This window comes from Thamnophis sirtalis, unplaced genomic scaffold (genome assembly GCF_051295495.1).
Source record: "Thamnophis sirtalis isolate CommonGarterSnake01/CBP01778 unplaced genomic scaffold, rThaSir2_p1.2 scaffold_8, whole genome shotgun sequence".
Lineage (NCBI taxonomy): Eukaryota > Metazoa > Chordata > Lepidosauria > Squamata > Natricidae > Thamnophis > Thamnophis sirtalis.
In genome coordinates, this window is record NW_028261388.1 from 32,558,369 (window position 1) to 32,572,747 (window position 14,379).

General features: G+C 33.0%; 1 protein-coding gene across 1 annotated transcript in view; it reads left to right on the plus strand.

Annotated features, from left to right (window-relative positions):
* Positions 1-1,732: 1,732 nt before the first annotated feature.
* The window catches only part of ZPLD1 (zona pellucida like domain containing 1), a 48,068-nt gene continuing 35,421 nt past the window's right edge, over positions 1,733-14,379 (plus strand). The window contains exon 1 of the mRNA XM_014055540.2: positions 1,733-1,838. Coding sequence (XP_013911015.1) covers positions 1,733-1,838 — 106 coding nt within the window. The remainder of the gene's footprint in view (positions 1,839-14,379) is intronic.

Below are 14,379 nucleotides of genomic sequence, written 5' to 3' on the forward strand. Positions count from 1 at the left end.
TATAAATAGGAATAATATCTTATATAATAAATTCTTCATTTTATTACATACTACTTTTAATACAGACAATATATATGTTTGAAAGAATTAAATATCTTATTTCAACTAACTACTAATTTTTTAGTCAATGTTTTTTATTTATATTGACCAAAAAGTTTCCTACCAAATGGGACCAGATACCCATAAATAAACAAACAAACAGATCTTAGAAAGGATAGACAAGAAAACATGTCTCAACCCACTTTGCCCAAATTTAAGAATATTAAAAATTTAAGGCATTTTTTTCAATATTATGGAAATGGAAATATTATTAACTTCAGGATTGCAACTAGGAATGATTATTTATGGTTGTAGCATTCAGGCTGAATAAATATAAATCTCATGTTGAAATGCTATATATTATAAAGTTAATTAACATAAATATTAATATGTATATAAAATCTATATATTATTTACAGGTTTTTTATTTTCATCATATGAATAATATTTCAATCTTGGGTTGAGACTTAGATGTGCTTAGAGAAGACCCATGACAATTTCTAGGGGAAAAAATGAAGTAATTGATTTCTCATTTCTTACAGTAGAAAAACTCAGGGTGATTAAGACATATTTTAGACATAAGCAGTAATTTAGTTTTTTTATTGGGATGTTTGAATACAATACATTTTAAGAGTTTAGATAAATATCAAATTACATAATGTTATTGTTCTAGTATGTTTTCTAACTATCCAGTGATACAATATAATAAATTGGATATTTCTTTTCAGTGAAATGAAAATCAACAGATATTAGGAGAAATTTCCTAATACCAAATGCAAGTTTTTTATTTAACGAATTGCTTTGACTATCTCATTAGAAGGTAAAATCTATATGATCAGTAGTCTACTAAATCTACTAGTTTTCTGGCTTCTAGCTTGGCGCCTTACCCGTGATACTAAATAGGCTTTCATTATTTGATTAGTGCAGACAAAAACAGGTAAAAATGAGGGTAGAAGGTTATCACTGACATAAAAATATGGGGTATTTTCATATGTTCTACTTTTTTGTCTGAAACAGGTTATCTGATAAAGCAGAAATCCTACCTTCTGTATAGTCTACCTAATTTTGCTTAGGCATTTTCCTAACAAACATATTGCTAGTTATCCTTATTAAAAAAAACATAACAGTTCTAGCTTTTTATTGGTGGCCTTTCCTGTATATTAGTTACTATTAATTTATTGTAAATAACCTCAACAGTGAAATTGATAAACAACAGATAACAATTAAATCAAGTGTCCCTGCTGACAATACTCCATTCATTGTTTGTTATAAGCCTGAAGAAAAAAGAATTGTCCAAACATTTTGTTCACAGTCACACATAGAATTAAATATACAGTTAGAAAGGAATTTAAAAGAAATTTATTTTTATTTTGAAATAAAAGAAATTATAAAGTAACATATTTTGAATGGAATGCAAGGAAAATGAAAATAGATTTATCTTAGTTAAAGAATTACAAGCAGATATTTACATTCTGTAAGAACTACTTGATTACTACTTTTTCCTATTTAGTTTGTTAGCCGCCCTGAGTTCCCTCGGGGAATAGGGCGGCGTACAAGTTCAATAAAACTAAAACTAAACTACTTATAGTCCACTACTGTGGACTTCTATTCTAAAATCAGACCAAGTACAGCATCCTTTTCTGAAGCTTTCTATTTTAAATACAATCTGTCTAATATTTTCCTAGGTTTTGCAATGGAACGAATATGGCTCCCGCTTTTGCTGTCTGTAAAATTGCTGTCAGTGACTGCACAATTCAATGGATATAACTGTGATGCTAACTTACATAGCAGGTTTCCTGGTAAGTATTTACTACTATATTTTAAATGCAAAGTTTTTATTCCCCTGCTTTGAAAGGATACTTACTTGTAATAAATGCCAACCTTTTTAGTTAAAGAAGCATATGGAGAGTATTCATTAAGTGACTGAATTCCATTGAAGAAACATAAAAATATCAGCCCTGCTTCATTCAGGTATGGTCCCTAGTAATGAAAATAAAGATGAGAGTTTCATGTTGTCATTAAAAAAAGTGAATTTAATACACCAAGACATTTTTTCCAGCAATACTGGAAGATTTTAGATGTATAATTAGAGAATTCATCAGTTTTGTTTTTAAGACGGAATTCAAAACACATGTTCAATTGCTAGTTCTGTGATTACCATTATTTAAGAATATTATCCTAAAAGATTTGATCATGAAATGTTAAAAACTTTCAGCAATTCTCAATTAAAATATCTTATTGACCTTCCCAATAAATATTGCAAAGTTCCAAGTCAGGAATATTAATAGATTATTTGAACCTTATGTACATAATAATTAGAGGCAGAAAGTTAAATGGCATAAATTTGCATTATTTTGCCATCTTGAGATTTCTAAGTCAAAGGGAGGCATGTTCAATAAATGGTTAGTGAAGTTCTTTCTGCTCCCAAGTTAACTCGACCATATTCCAAAGGCTATAGAACTGATCTATTAAAATATCCCTTCAGGATGGTTTGTAACAGCATAACATATTAAAATAATTGATTGTCTATAATTAATCTCAGAAAAAAGACAAATACAAAATAAAATAGAAGAATAATTGACCGTTAAAAGAAATTTAAAATCTATTAAATGCTAATTTAATAACTACAGTACTTAGTGAATCTGAGCAGTTAGTAATGCATAACTGAAAATGATTTATGATTTTTCTTTGACATGATGGTATGCTGACTTTAGGAGTTGGAATTCTGGATTAAATGGTAATCTCTTTATTTCTAGACTGCTTTATTCTTTAATGGGGAACAGAAATTGTGACTGTTTTTTTTTCCTAAAAAAAAAAAACCTGCTGGTTTATGGGCCATATATTTTTCATCCAAAATAGACATGGAAAAAAAATAAAGTTTCTACTTGCCCTTCTAATCAATCAACACTTCCAGCTAGAGCTGGTTCCAACCTCCAAAAGAAAGACCATAAAGTTCATCCGGGCTTCTGATTGCCTTTTTCACATTATTTACAAACTTTTAGAATGAATGAATTCATGCAGATAAAAGTCTGTGCATAATTTGAAACTGAAATTTAGAACTTGATGATCAAGTTTTAGATCAAATGAGCTTCAGATCAAAACATGGCAGAGCTGAAGATTCTGAAGATTAATTCACATCAAACAAGAAATACTCTGCTTGAATATTGTGATAAATGCTGTGCTACAGATATGGAAAAGTCTTTGAAAGAAGACAGATTCAAAATGAAGTAATCCACTTATTAAATTATCACTGAGATAATTTCTAATTTCTAAACATTTCTTATAATGATGAGCAAGATAGGTTTATAGCAGCATTCAAAGAAATATGCAGTTTGCTTTTACTGCTGCTTGAGTGGATGCTTGGAATAGAAGTTATTTTTGAAGCTGGTTTCTACTTCCACTTAGATCCAGCCTTCTGTGCTGGTCTTGTGAAATTTCTGCATTTTTCTTGCCAAGTGAGATCTCTCAAATAGAAGGCAAAAATGATAATGATTTTTTACACCAGATGTCTTCCTCCCAACTTCTGACAGTTCAGAATGAAAGTTATTGAGGAAAACTCATCTCATAGCTAATAGTAGTAATTAAAAAAAGACTTCTTTTTCTACCAGTTTTTTGTTTATAGGTAGATTATTGCATGAAGAAGTATTTGCACCAGATGTTTTGGAGAAGCTTATTGCCACAGGACTGAATTAGAGGAAGGGAAACTTTTGATGATAATGACAATAATAGTAAGGTTGATGATTATGGTTTTAATTTCTCATTTAGAGAAAGGCTGCCCACATTGGCTATGGAACAAGACAAAACCAAATACTTCATTTTCAATATGCCTTGTAAGGAAATCCCAGCCAAAGGTTGATTTTTAGCTTTCTAGACTTTTTAAAACAATATTTTGCTTATTATTATTATTATACAATTGTATCACAGCGGCCAGTTGTTTCGCCGGATTTGGCATTGGTTACTAGTCGGGCCCCACCCAGGGGCCTAGGACGTCGTAACGTATTTTCGTAATATGCGTGCAGATCCAAGCAGTGCGGCTTTTTGCATTTGACTGATGGTGATTTTGTCAATTTTTAACTGTTTTAAATGTAATTCCAGTGCTTTTGGAATAGCACCCAGTGTGCCAATTACCACTGGTATTATCACTGCTGGTTTGTGCCATAGTCGTTGATTTCCGATTTTTAAGTCCTGGTATCTTGCGATTTTTTCATGTTCTTTCTCGGCGACCCTGCTATCACCTGGTATTGTGATGTCTATGATTGTGACCTTATTTTTCTCAACCAGTGTGATGTCTGGTGTATTATGCGCCAGTATTTTGTCGGTTTGTATACGGAAATCCCACAAGATCTTGACCATCTGATTTTCTGTGACTTTTTCAGGCTGATGTTCCCACCAGTTTGTTGCTGTTTTAATATTATAATTTTTGCACAAATTCCAATGGATCATTTGTGCTACTGAATTGTGCCGCAATTTATAATCAGTCTGCGTGATTTTTTTTACAGCAGCTGAGTATGTGATCAACAATTTCATCAGCTTCTTTGCAAAGTCTGCATTTGGCATCATCAGAGGATTTTTCGATTTTGGCCTTAATGGCATTTGTGCAGATAGCTTGTTCTTGTGCAGCCAGGATTTGTGACTCTGTTTCTTTCTTTAATGTACCTGTTGTTAACCATAACCAAGTTTGTTCACTGTCCACTTTATCTTTTATTTTTTCCAGAAATTGGCCATGCAGTGCTTTGTTCTGCCAACTCTCCATTCTTGATTTTATCACATCTTTTCTGTATTCTTGTTTCGTCCGTTGGGCCTTCAGTAGATTTTTGTTCTTTACTTCGATTAATAGATGTTCTTGACTTTCTTTTAAATAATCATCCAGTGCATGTTTTTCTTCTTCAACTGTTTGCTTCACTTGTAATAATCCTCTGCCACCTGATTTTCGGGGCAGGTACAGTCTATCAGTATCACCACGTGGATGTAAACTGTAGTGCATTGTCATTAGTTTCCTGGTTTTTCGGTCCAAAAGGTCCAAATCAGCTTGTGTCCAGTTAACTATACCAGCTGTGTATCTTATAACTGGTATTGCCCATGTATTTATGGCCTTGATTGTGTTTCCACCATTCAATTTAGATTTCAAAATTTTCCTAACTCTGTTGGTGTACTCTCGCCTGAAGTTTTTACATCTCCATGCTTGATGTTATCCAACTGCAGAATGCCTAAGTATTTGTAGGCTTCATTTTCTTTTCATTTAATTAATTGGCCATTGGGCATTTCAATTCCCTCACATGCAGTGATTTTGCCCTTTTTTATGGATACAGTGGCGCATTTTTCCATGCCAAACTGCATTGAAATATCGGTGCTGAATACTCGGACTGTGTTTGTCAATGATTGGATTTCTATTTCTGACTTTCCATAGAGTTTCAAATCATCCATATATAGTAAATGCGGAATTTTTTCAGCTTCTTTGGCTGTTTGGTAGCCTAATTTCATTTTTTTAAAGATTACTGATAGTGGGATCATTGCGATGATGAAGAGAAGAGGTGAAAGTGAATCACCCTGGAAAATTCCTCGCTTGATATTAACCATTCTGTAGATCTCATTCCCTACCGCCAACTCAGTTCTCCATTGTTTCATTGCCTTTTCAGTAAAGGATGTAACATTTTTGCTAATGCCAGTTGTTTCTAAGCATTTTATGATCCAACTATGTGGCAGTGAATCAAATGCCTTTTTGTAATCAATCCAGACCATATTCAAGTTCGTTTTTCTGTTCTTACAATTTTATAATATCATTTTATCAATTAGAAGCTGATCTTTTGTGCCCCTGCTCCTTCTTTTGTTGCCTTTTTGCTCTACTGGAAAGATGTTGTTTGTTTCCAAATAATCCATCATGTTATCTGCAATAATGCCTGTGAGTAATTTGAAGGTTGTTGACAAGCATGTTATTGGTCTGTAGTTTTCAGGTGTTGTTCCTTTAGTTACATCTTTCTGAATCAAGTATGTTTTTCCAGTTTTCAACCATTCATCAATTTGGCCCTTTTGTAAAATTTCATTCAGTTGCCTGGCCAATATTGCATGTAAACTGGTCAGATATTTGAGCCAGAAACCATGTAATTGGTCCTTTCCAGGTGATGTCCAATTCTTTACCTTTTTAACTCAATTTTTGACCATCTCAGTTGTTATTTCTAATACTTGCATTTGTTTGTTGCCAATGCTTTTCTCAAAGTCATGTATCCACTTTGCTTTCTTGTTGTAATCCTTTGCATTTTCCCACAATTGTTTCCAGAATTCAACTGTGGCCTGCTTTTCTGGTTTTTCACTTTTGGTGTCACCCTTCACATTAAGACTTTGATAAAAACGCCGTTGGTCTGATCGAAATTGCTGATTTTGTTTATATTGGATGATTCGTGCCTCATATCTTTCAATTTTTCTAGCTGTTGCTGTTATCTGCTGTTTTACAATCTCTACAGCTTCATTGAAGTTTCTTGTATCCAATCTATATCTTCTGATTAGCCGATCTATGATTTTGTTGTTTTTAAGCCGTTGCTCATGCATGTTCTTTAAGTTACTAGCATCTGCCCTTAATTTTTTTATTTTTTGTTCTAAACGGATTTTCCACTTTGGCTTTGATGCTTTTTCTGTTGTGTGACTAGGTACTTTAATTTTAATGCCTAGTTCATTAGTGACTATTACAGCTGCGCTGTACATTAACTGGTTTGTTTCCAAGATGGATCCCGGTTCAATTGTTGAAAACACTGCATTAACCATTTTCATGATAGGGGCCAAAATTTTCTTAGGCACAGTTTTTAGTGATGGGAAACGTTGCCTTTCCTCATTAAGCAGAAAATGCTCCATGATCTTATCCTTCAATTCTTTTTGTTTTTGAGTTAGTTCATCAGTTGGTTCAGTGATAACTGGTTCTAGTGGTGGTGATGTTATTTCCTCCCCGAGAGCTTCTTCTGGGAGTTCTACTATAATGCCTTTAGTTGTGTCTTGAATATCAGTTATTTCCGCTTGTGATATTGTTTTTGGGGTTTTGCAATTTGCCTGAATTTCCTCATGTTCAACTTCACTAAACACTTTATTCTGTATAATAAATCGCCTTTGATCTGCTAGTCGTTGTTCACTAACATTTGAATCTGGATATTGTTCTTTCCATAATTTATACATTCGCTTTAAGTAACCTCTTTTTTCTGGCTCTGAGTTGTAGTAACAGGCCATTATGGCACAGTTTTCATCTGCACTATATTTTTGTCGTTTTGTTGGCTGGTCCACTTGTAGCCCACTTGTCGATGGATGTCCAGGGACCCCAACATCCGCCGCGGCCCTTGTTAACCCGCGCGACGACCGATGCGGTATGGAATTCTTATTTGTTTTTTTCACCATATTGTATGGGTTGGCGGGTTTGTTTTTACGGGACCAGATGCCAACCTGACCCCAACCCTCCTCCTTTCTCATCTGGGCTTGGGACCGGCAACGGCGGAGTTGTTGTTGTTGTTGTTGTTATTATTATTATTATTATTATTATTATTATTATTATTATTTTAGGGAACATTTCTAAGAAATGATGAAATTTTAAATAAATCTTTCAAAGATTACAACTAGTCACATATTTTATATGAACCTTAATGTCTTCAAACAAGAACACCATTACATCTATGAAAGCAGGAAAAGCTATTGGTTTCGAATGGTATAGGATGCACATTATAGAATATACATTAATATCCCAAAGGTGCTTTTTTAAAAGGCAACTGGACTTTCTTTAATTTTCCTTGAAGACATTTCGCTTCTCATCCAAGAAGATCCTTCAGTTCTCTTTAGTTTGTGGATGAGAAGGAAAAATAAAGAAAGCCCAGTTGCCTTTTGAAAAAAGCATCTTTGGGACAACCAGGGTCTGGTTGACTGAGAATCTCAATAGACAATATACATTAATTTTTTGGGTCCAGTGCTATCATATTTTTATAAAGAGCTGGGGTGGCACAGTGGTTAGAATGCAGTATTGCAAGCTTGTCTGTTGACTGCCAAGAGTTCAGTCCTAACTGACTCAAGGTTTACTGTTTTCCAGCCTTTTGAGGTTGGTAAAATGAGAACTCACATTGTTGGAGGCAATATGCTGAGTCTGTAAACCACTTAGACATGCTGTAAATCACTATGAAACAATATATAAGTCTAAGTGTTATTGCCAAAATGATGTTTTATTAATAGAAATTCGAGGCCATAAATTAGATATTATTACCACTGATAATCTAACCTGCACACTTAAGTTTATAAATGGCTGGTAATCATTTAATAAAAATATTACTCTTCAATGCTGGGAAGAGAGTACAGCCCCATGATTACAATCTGAATTCACTTTCCATCTATAAACTGGCTGCCTATCAGTGTAATGGAAAGTCTGATCAATATAGTGCTGTATTATCAAGGTTTAATGATCTGCTTAAAATTTGTATCAAGTGACTTTCACTATATTTCTGTTTTATTTCTTTGTTTTGCTTTGTTTTCCTTTTCCTTTTTAGTCTTTCATTTTTATGTATCTTAAAAAAGCACAGATATGTATGAAAAGAATAATTCAGGGGGACAGATGTTTGGGTGTTTTTTTTAAACAGAGGCTCAAGTAAAACAAATTAAATGACAAGTCTTGGTCTTTGACTGTGGAGAAGCAACAATGGAGTAAGAACAAATGGTAAAAGTGACCTCCCTCTTGTACAGTTATTTTGGAACTTCTAAGGCTGTGCAAAGCATCCCTTTGTTCATGCTGAGACAGCCATGGGCAACTTTCAAAGCAGTGTATGAAGCTTGTAAAGATGAAACTAATGATTCTTTATATGTGCACCTGCCCATTGTGAAGCATCTCTTTCTAGGACTTTGTATAGCTGTGTTACTATTCTCACAATGAAGTTTCTCCTGCTTGAAATTCTCCTTTGCATTCATTCCTATGATTCAAAGTAGCCTTCCAAGCATGCATACGAAGTTTCAGTAGTAAAAAACTTTTAAAATACTTTATTTTGTCAGTTTCTAAAGAGCTTTTATCTGATAGTTAATTTTTTTCATTGTGCCAATGAGTTGAAGCAGTTACTTTCCCCTTGCTTTTAGAATAACTATGTTGTGTATATATGCATTATGCTAATGTCCTAGGGCACCTTCCTCAATCTTTGCTCATTTCTCCTTTAAAACAAAGGAAGGCAACACCTCATCATTTCTACATTTAGATACAGGAAATAGCTCTATGTTTAAGATGAATGTAGAAAAGAAGCCATGGAAATTAAGGCTACGGATTTATTCAGAAAATTAATGTTATTAATAGTTCCACTGGGTTTTTAAATAAAAATAAGCAAACCACAATAAATAGTTCAAGGCTGACTTTTCATTCTTCTGTAGAGGGGATATTATACACATTGAGTACGGAGCATACACTTATGCATTAATTTAATTTAACCCACAGATTTGAAAGCCAGTGTAGACTTTTATAGCCATGGGTGCTTATTTACTATAAATGGTAGCAAAAAAGTATGTGTATGTTAATTATGAAACAGAATAGATACAATCTTTTTAAACTAGGTTTGAAAATAAATTATAAGTCTTCCCAATACATAGACTCTTTATGTACATGTCATTTCACAAAATTATTTACCCATGCATATATAACTAAAGTAGGAATGCATGGGAAGTTTTTCATAGCTCTTTATAATTAAAGTAAATATCTAAATAGTTGTACTGTTTGTTTTGGCATTGATTTATAATCTTTTTTTTTTGAGTCACAGAGTTTATATACTTTTCAACCAGATCTATGATTAAATATAGAACATTGTAAAAAGCATTATTCAATAAATCATATTTTCACTTAAATCTACAATCCTGTGACTTATTTTCATATGTTTCCAGAAATATATAACTATTTCTCTGTGCAATGTTTATGACTTTAAATTTCATTTTATTCTTATATGTTTTGATAAATCTATGCCTATAGATTGTTCCAGTACTATATTTGAAATGAATGAATGAAAATATGTTAATTACCAGTCACAGAAGTTATTTGGTTTTTATATGTTATGCAGAAAAGACTGTGAGAAAAACAAAACTAAACACTTGCTTCGAAAAGTTCTTCTCCTAATATTTTAATACAACAAAAAATGAAGTTTAGTGGAACCTCTAAAATGTTACTGAGTGAATAAAAAGTATAAAAATACTGGCAATAACTTTTGAAAATAATGATTATTACTGAGTAACTTGGTATTCCCAAATATTTATGAACTTCTTGTAACTTTTAAATTATATTGTTCAAAAAACAAAATAATGATAGCAGACATCATCTGAATTATTTATATAGAGCAAAAATGTGAAATTAAAGTTTGGGCTGTTTATTTTGATTTAATCTCTGATATTCAGTCTTTTTTTCTTTGATGATGGATAGGCAAGCATTCTTTCCACTCTCGTATTTCCAATATCTTACTATGGACTAGACATTTGCTATTTTCTTTCATAACAACCTATCAAATTATACTGTAAATACAACACTACAAACACAAACACTAATGGGTGGTGATTAATGGAATGTGATTTGTCTATTGGAAACAATTTTATTACTAAAGGTTGGCTCCTTCCTTCCTTCCTTCCTTCCTTCCTTCCTTCCTTCCTTCCTTCCTTCCTTCCTTCCTTCCCTCCTTCCTTCCTTCCATCCATTCTTTCTTTCTTTCTTTCTTTCTTTCTTTCTTTCTTTCTTTCCTTCCTTCCTTCCTTCCTTCCTTCCTTCCTTCCTTCCTTCCTTCCTTCCTTCCTTTCTTCCCTGCCTCCCTCCCTGCCTGCCTGCCTGCCTCCCTCCCTCCCCACACCTACCAATCTGTCCAATTACATCTGTACCTACCTATCTTTTAGGTTTTTCCTTCATTCTAGTCCTTTTGTTAGCAAAGCAAGTAATTAATGATAACAGTAATAACAGTAATGCCAACTGCACATTCTATAATACATTTATTATAACATGAAATGAAGAGTCCTGTGCATATATTCACAGTTTATGGATAGCAAAATATAGTGAGGAATTGAGGCCATGCCAATTTATATTGTTAGAGCTTCTGTCTATCTGCATCATGGCTTCTGGGAATGCACCCAAACATACATATAAACTAACCATAAAGCCTATTTCATACAAAAATGATGAACAGAATTATATCTTAGATATGATCTTATTTCATAGTTTAGTTAAATGTTCATTATATTTCACACTTGGGAAGCAACAATATTAAAAATACACAAGTTAACATATTTTGTTAGAGTCAATTATGGGGGCAGTGTTTCTTTTAAAATTCATATACGGTTTTTCCAAATCATGTTCCTTTGCATTTGGAATGCTGATTGAAATCTTATGCAGAAAAAGAAAATTCTTTTACTAAGTAACTGCCATTCCCCTTCACTTATTTTAATAATAGAGTCCTGGATTGATAAAATCTCTTCTGTTCCTGTAGAAACCACTATTAAATTGATCTAGAGACACTGTCACTTCTCAACATAATTAGAACATGGTATATTTGTGTTCAACATTCCAGTATCATCAGGTAATTGAAAACATAGTGCTATTATTCATTCTGACATACTGATTAATGTCAATACGTAATCCTTTGATTTTTAAAAAAATACTAAATCATAATGATGATCTAATAAATTCCCTGTTTAAATTAATGATCCATATAGTGGCATAGCATGAAAAATAATTATAGTACGGTGAAGATTAAATGTTTCTTGTTTGGCAATATTTATCCTAACATATAAAAGATAAAGATTGTTCTAGCATTGCTAAAACTGGTTCTTAAGGCAAATTGAGATTATAAAAGAAATCATAAACAATTCTTCAGATTTTCAATATGTTTGACTAGTCATCTTTTCCATAGTAATTCTTACTGTTCATTTCTAAAGTGTTTTATTCTGTACATTTTTGCAAATAGTTTAAATATTTTGTTATCGATCAAATAGGTATACGTATGAGCTACAGAAATGATGCATAGAACTGTGGAAATAATTAATGGGAATGGATGAGGAAGAAGATATCTGTTTTTTATTGTTCAGCAGAAAGGATTTTCCTATAATATCTGTTTAGAACTGTTTCTTCACTCCAGTCAGAATAGTTGTTGCTGTTACTCTTCTCTTTCCAACTTTCCATTTTTCTTTCTAGCATCGCAGAGTATGCCTGCATGTTTGAAAGGTTTGATGAAGTGGGAGGTGGGGGTTCATTGCAAAGGAAATAGGACGTGAAGTCATCTTAGCCCCTCCCCAATACATTTCACCTCAAATTCTTCTTCCTGACTGCTACACCTCTTGAAGATACCTGCAAAAGGTGGAAATGAGACATTGCAACAAACTTCCTTAACACTAAAAGATACTAAACAATTTCTGTTTTGTCTTATACATTTTTAAATACTGGCCCCAAGCCTTTTCTTTGATCAGCTCTAAAATCTGGACTGGTTTATTTTTCTTAAAAAGTGTCCCTTGGAATTTGTGTTGGATCATAGAGCAAGTTAAACAGAATGCCACATCATTTCCTTTTCTTTTAATTATGATAAAAAGTAAACAATAGTCCAATACTAATGTCATGATAGAAATATTACTCTTTCCACAAATTCTATGATATGAAAACTAAGCACTCACCATAGATATTCTGTAACATAGTTCTTCAGATACCCTGGAGTCTAATGAATGGTGTTCTAGAGATAGGATAGAATAACTAACTAACTTGTGATGGTGTAATAGGCACCAATGAGTTTAAAATGACACACAAGTCTTTTTCTGATAAGGTGGACATCACCATCATCATTATTTAGAAATGTATTATGGAATGGCTAGAATTGTGGAATACGGTAATTCTACTGACTTGAGGGCTGCTTCTTTGTGCCAGGATTATAATACCGTGTATCTCTTGATTGTTTTAAGGTTGTATAGATTCTACATTTCTCCAAGTTTGAATGTTTGTCTGAATTTATCTGCATTTCATTTCATTACACAATTTCCCCAAACACTCATTGCTTTAAAATAAGGTTTTTCTGGGGAGCTGGACTGTTTAGTTGTAATTAATCTGCTGTTGCAAATCCTATATAGTATGAGTGTCATGATCTGTTTCAGAGTTGACAATGGGTCTAAACAGTATCACTCCTAAGAAATGTGAACAATTATTGTTGTTAGAGAACACCTTCTGCTGTGGAAGTTTGGAAAACTTTTTGGAGTGTCTGAACTCTCTAATAACTTAGGCCATGATTTAGTGAAATGTAAAACCAAAATAATTAGAAAAATGAGAATGATTTCTATGAAAAGATGATTTCTTGTCAGTTTTAAGAATAGGTTCTATGGCAAAAATACTAAAAAAGGTTCTCTAGCTTTGGAAATATTATTTGGCAGATCTGATTGTGATCAATTCCACTGCAGGATATGGGCTATTAATAACAACAAAAATCTTCACTGATTTCAGTCCATGATAATGAGGGGAGAAGTAAAATATGGAGGCATTTAGCATGTGAATTTACAGCTTGGAATAATGATGAATATTAACATATTGTATCACATGTGCTTTAGGTCATATGATAATTACCACATGCATCAATTATTGGGCATTTTCTACTGTTCCAAAAGTTTTCCATTCCATCGTATAATAGTCTCTACCTGTGAAAGTGAAAGCATTTGAACAAAGTTCAAAGTTTCACTGAAGTTGGTCTAGTACCAGTTTTTTTGAGAAATAATCAGCTTTATAATTTTTCCTAATAGATATAGGACTTCACAGTTATACTCTTGAAATCTGAGCAAAAGTGCTTAGTAAGCAGAAGGGCTGAAAAGATGGATTGTTGGCTCAAAAAAAGTTTTCATTAGTTATGAAAGTGAAAAAAGAATCATACAAGCATACAACAAAGTTAGAGCATATCAAAACAGCAGTACAAGATTCTCTTTATATTAGAACATATTTTGGTTTCATAGTTCTGTAAGTTCTGTTGGCATACATAACACTTTAGACTTTGCCTTCTGACTATATTTGTGGGATGGCTTCATCCACCCTGATTTCCATTTGCTTTCTTAGATCAAAATATGACACGAAAACATCAGAGACAAGTGGTAGGTCTCGGCTATTCCCATGTGTAATCTTTTCTTCTAAGATTTCTGATAATCTGAGATAAGATTGGAAGATCAGGAATCCCGGCAGACTGCATATGTAAGTGGAACCAGTTGGCATTGCAATTTTTATCTTTACCTTGTGGAGATTTGCCAAGAACACATAGCCAAATAATTTTAATTGTTAAATTGTTAAATACATATTTGTTCCAAATAAGATCAGATTGACATAATGCAAGTGGTCAAAACTATAAAAACATGAAGTGGTAC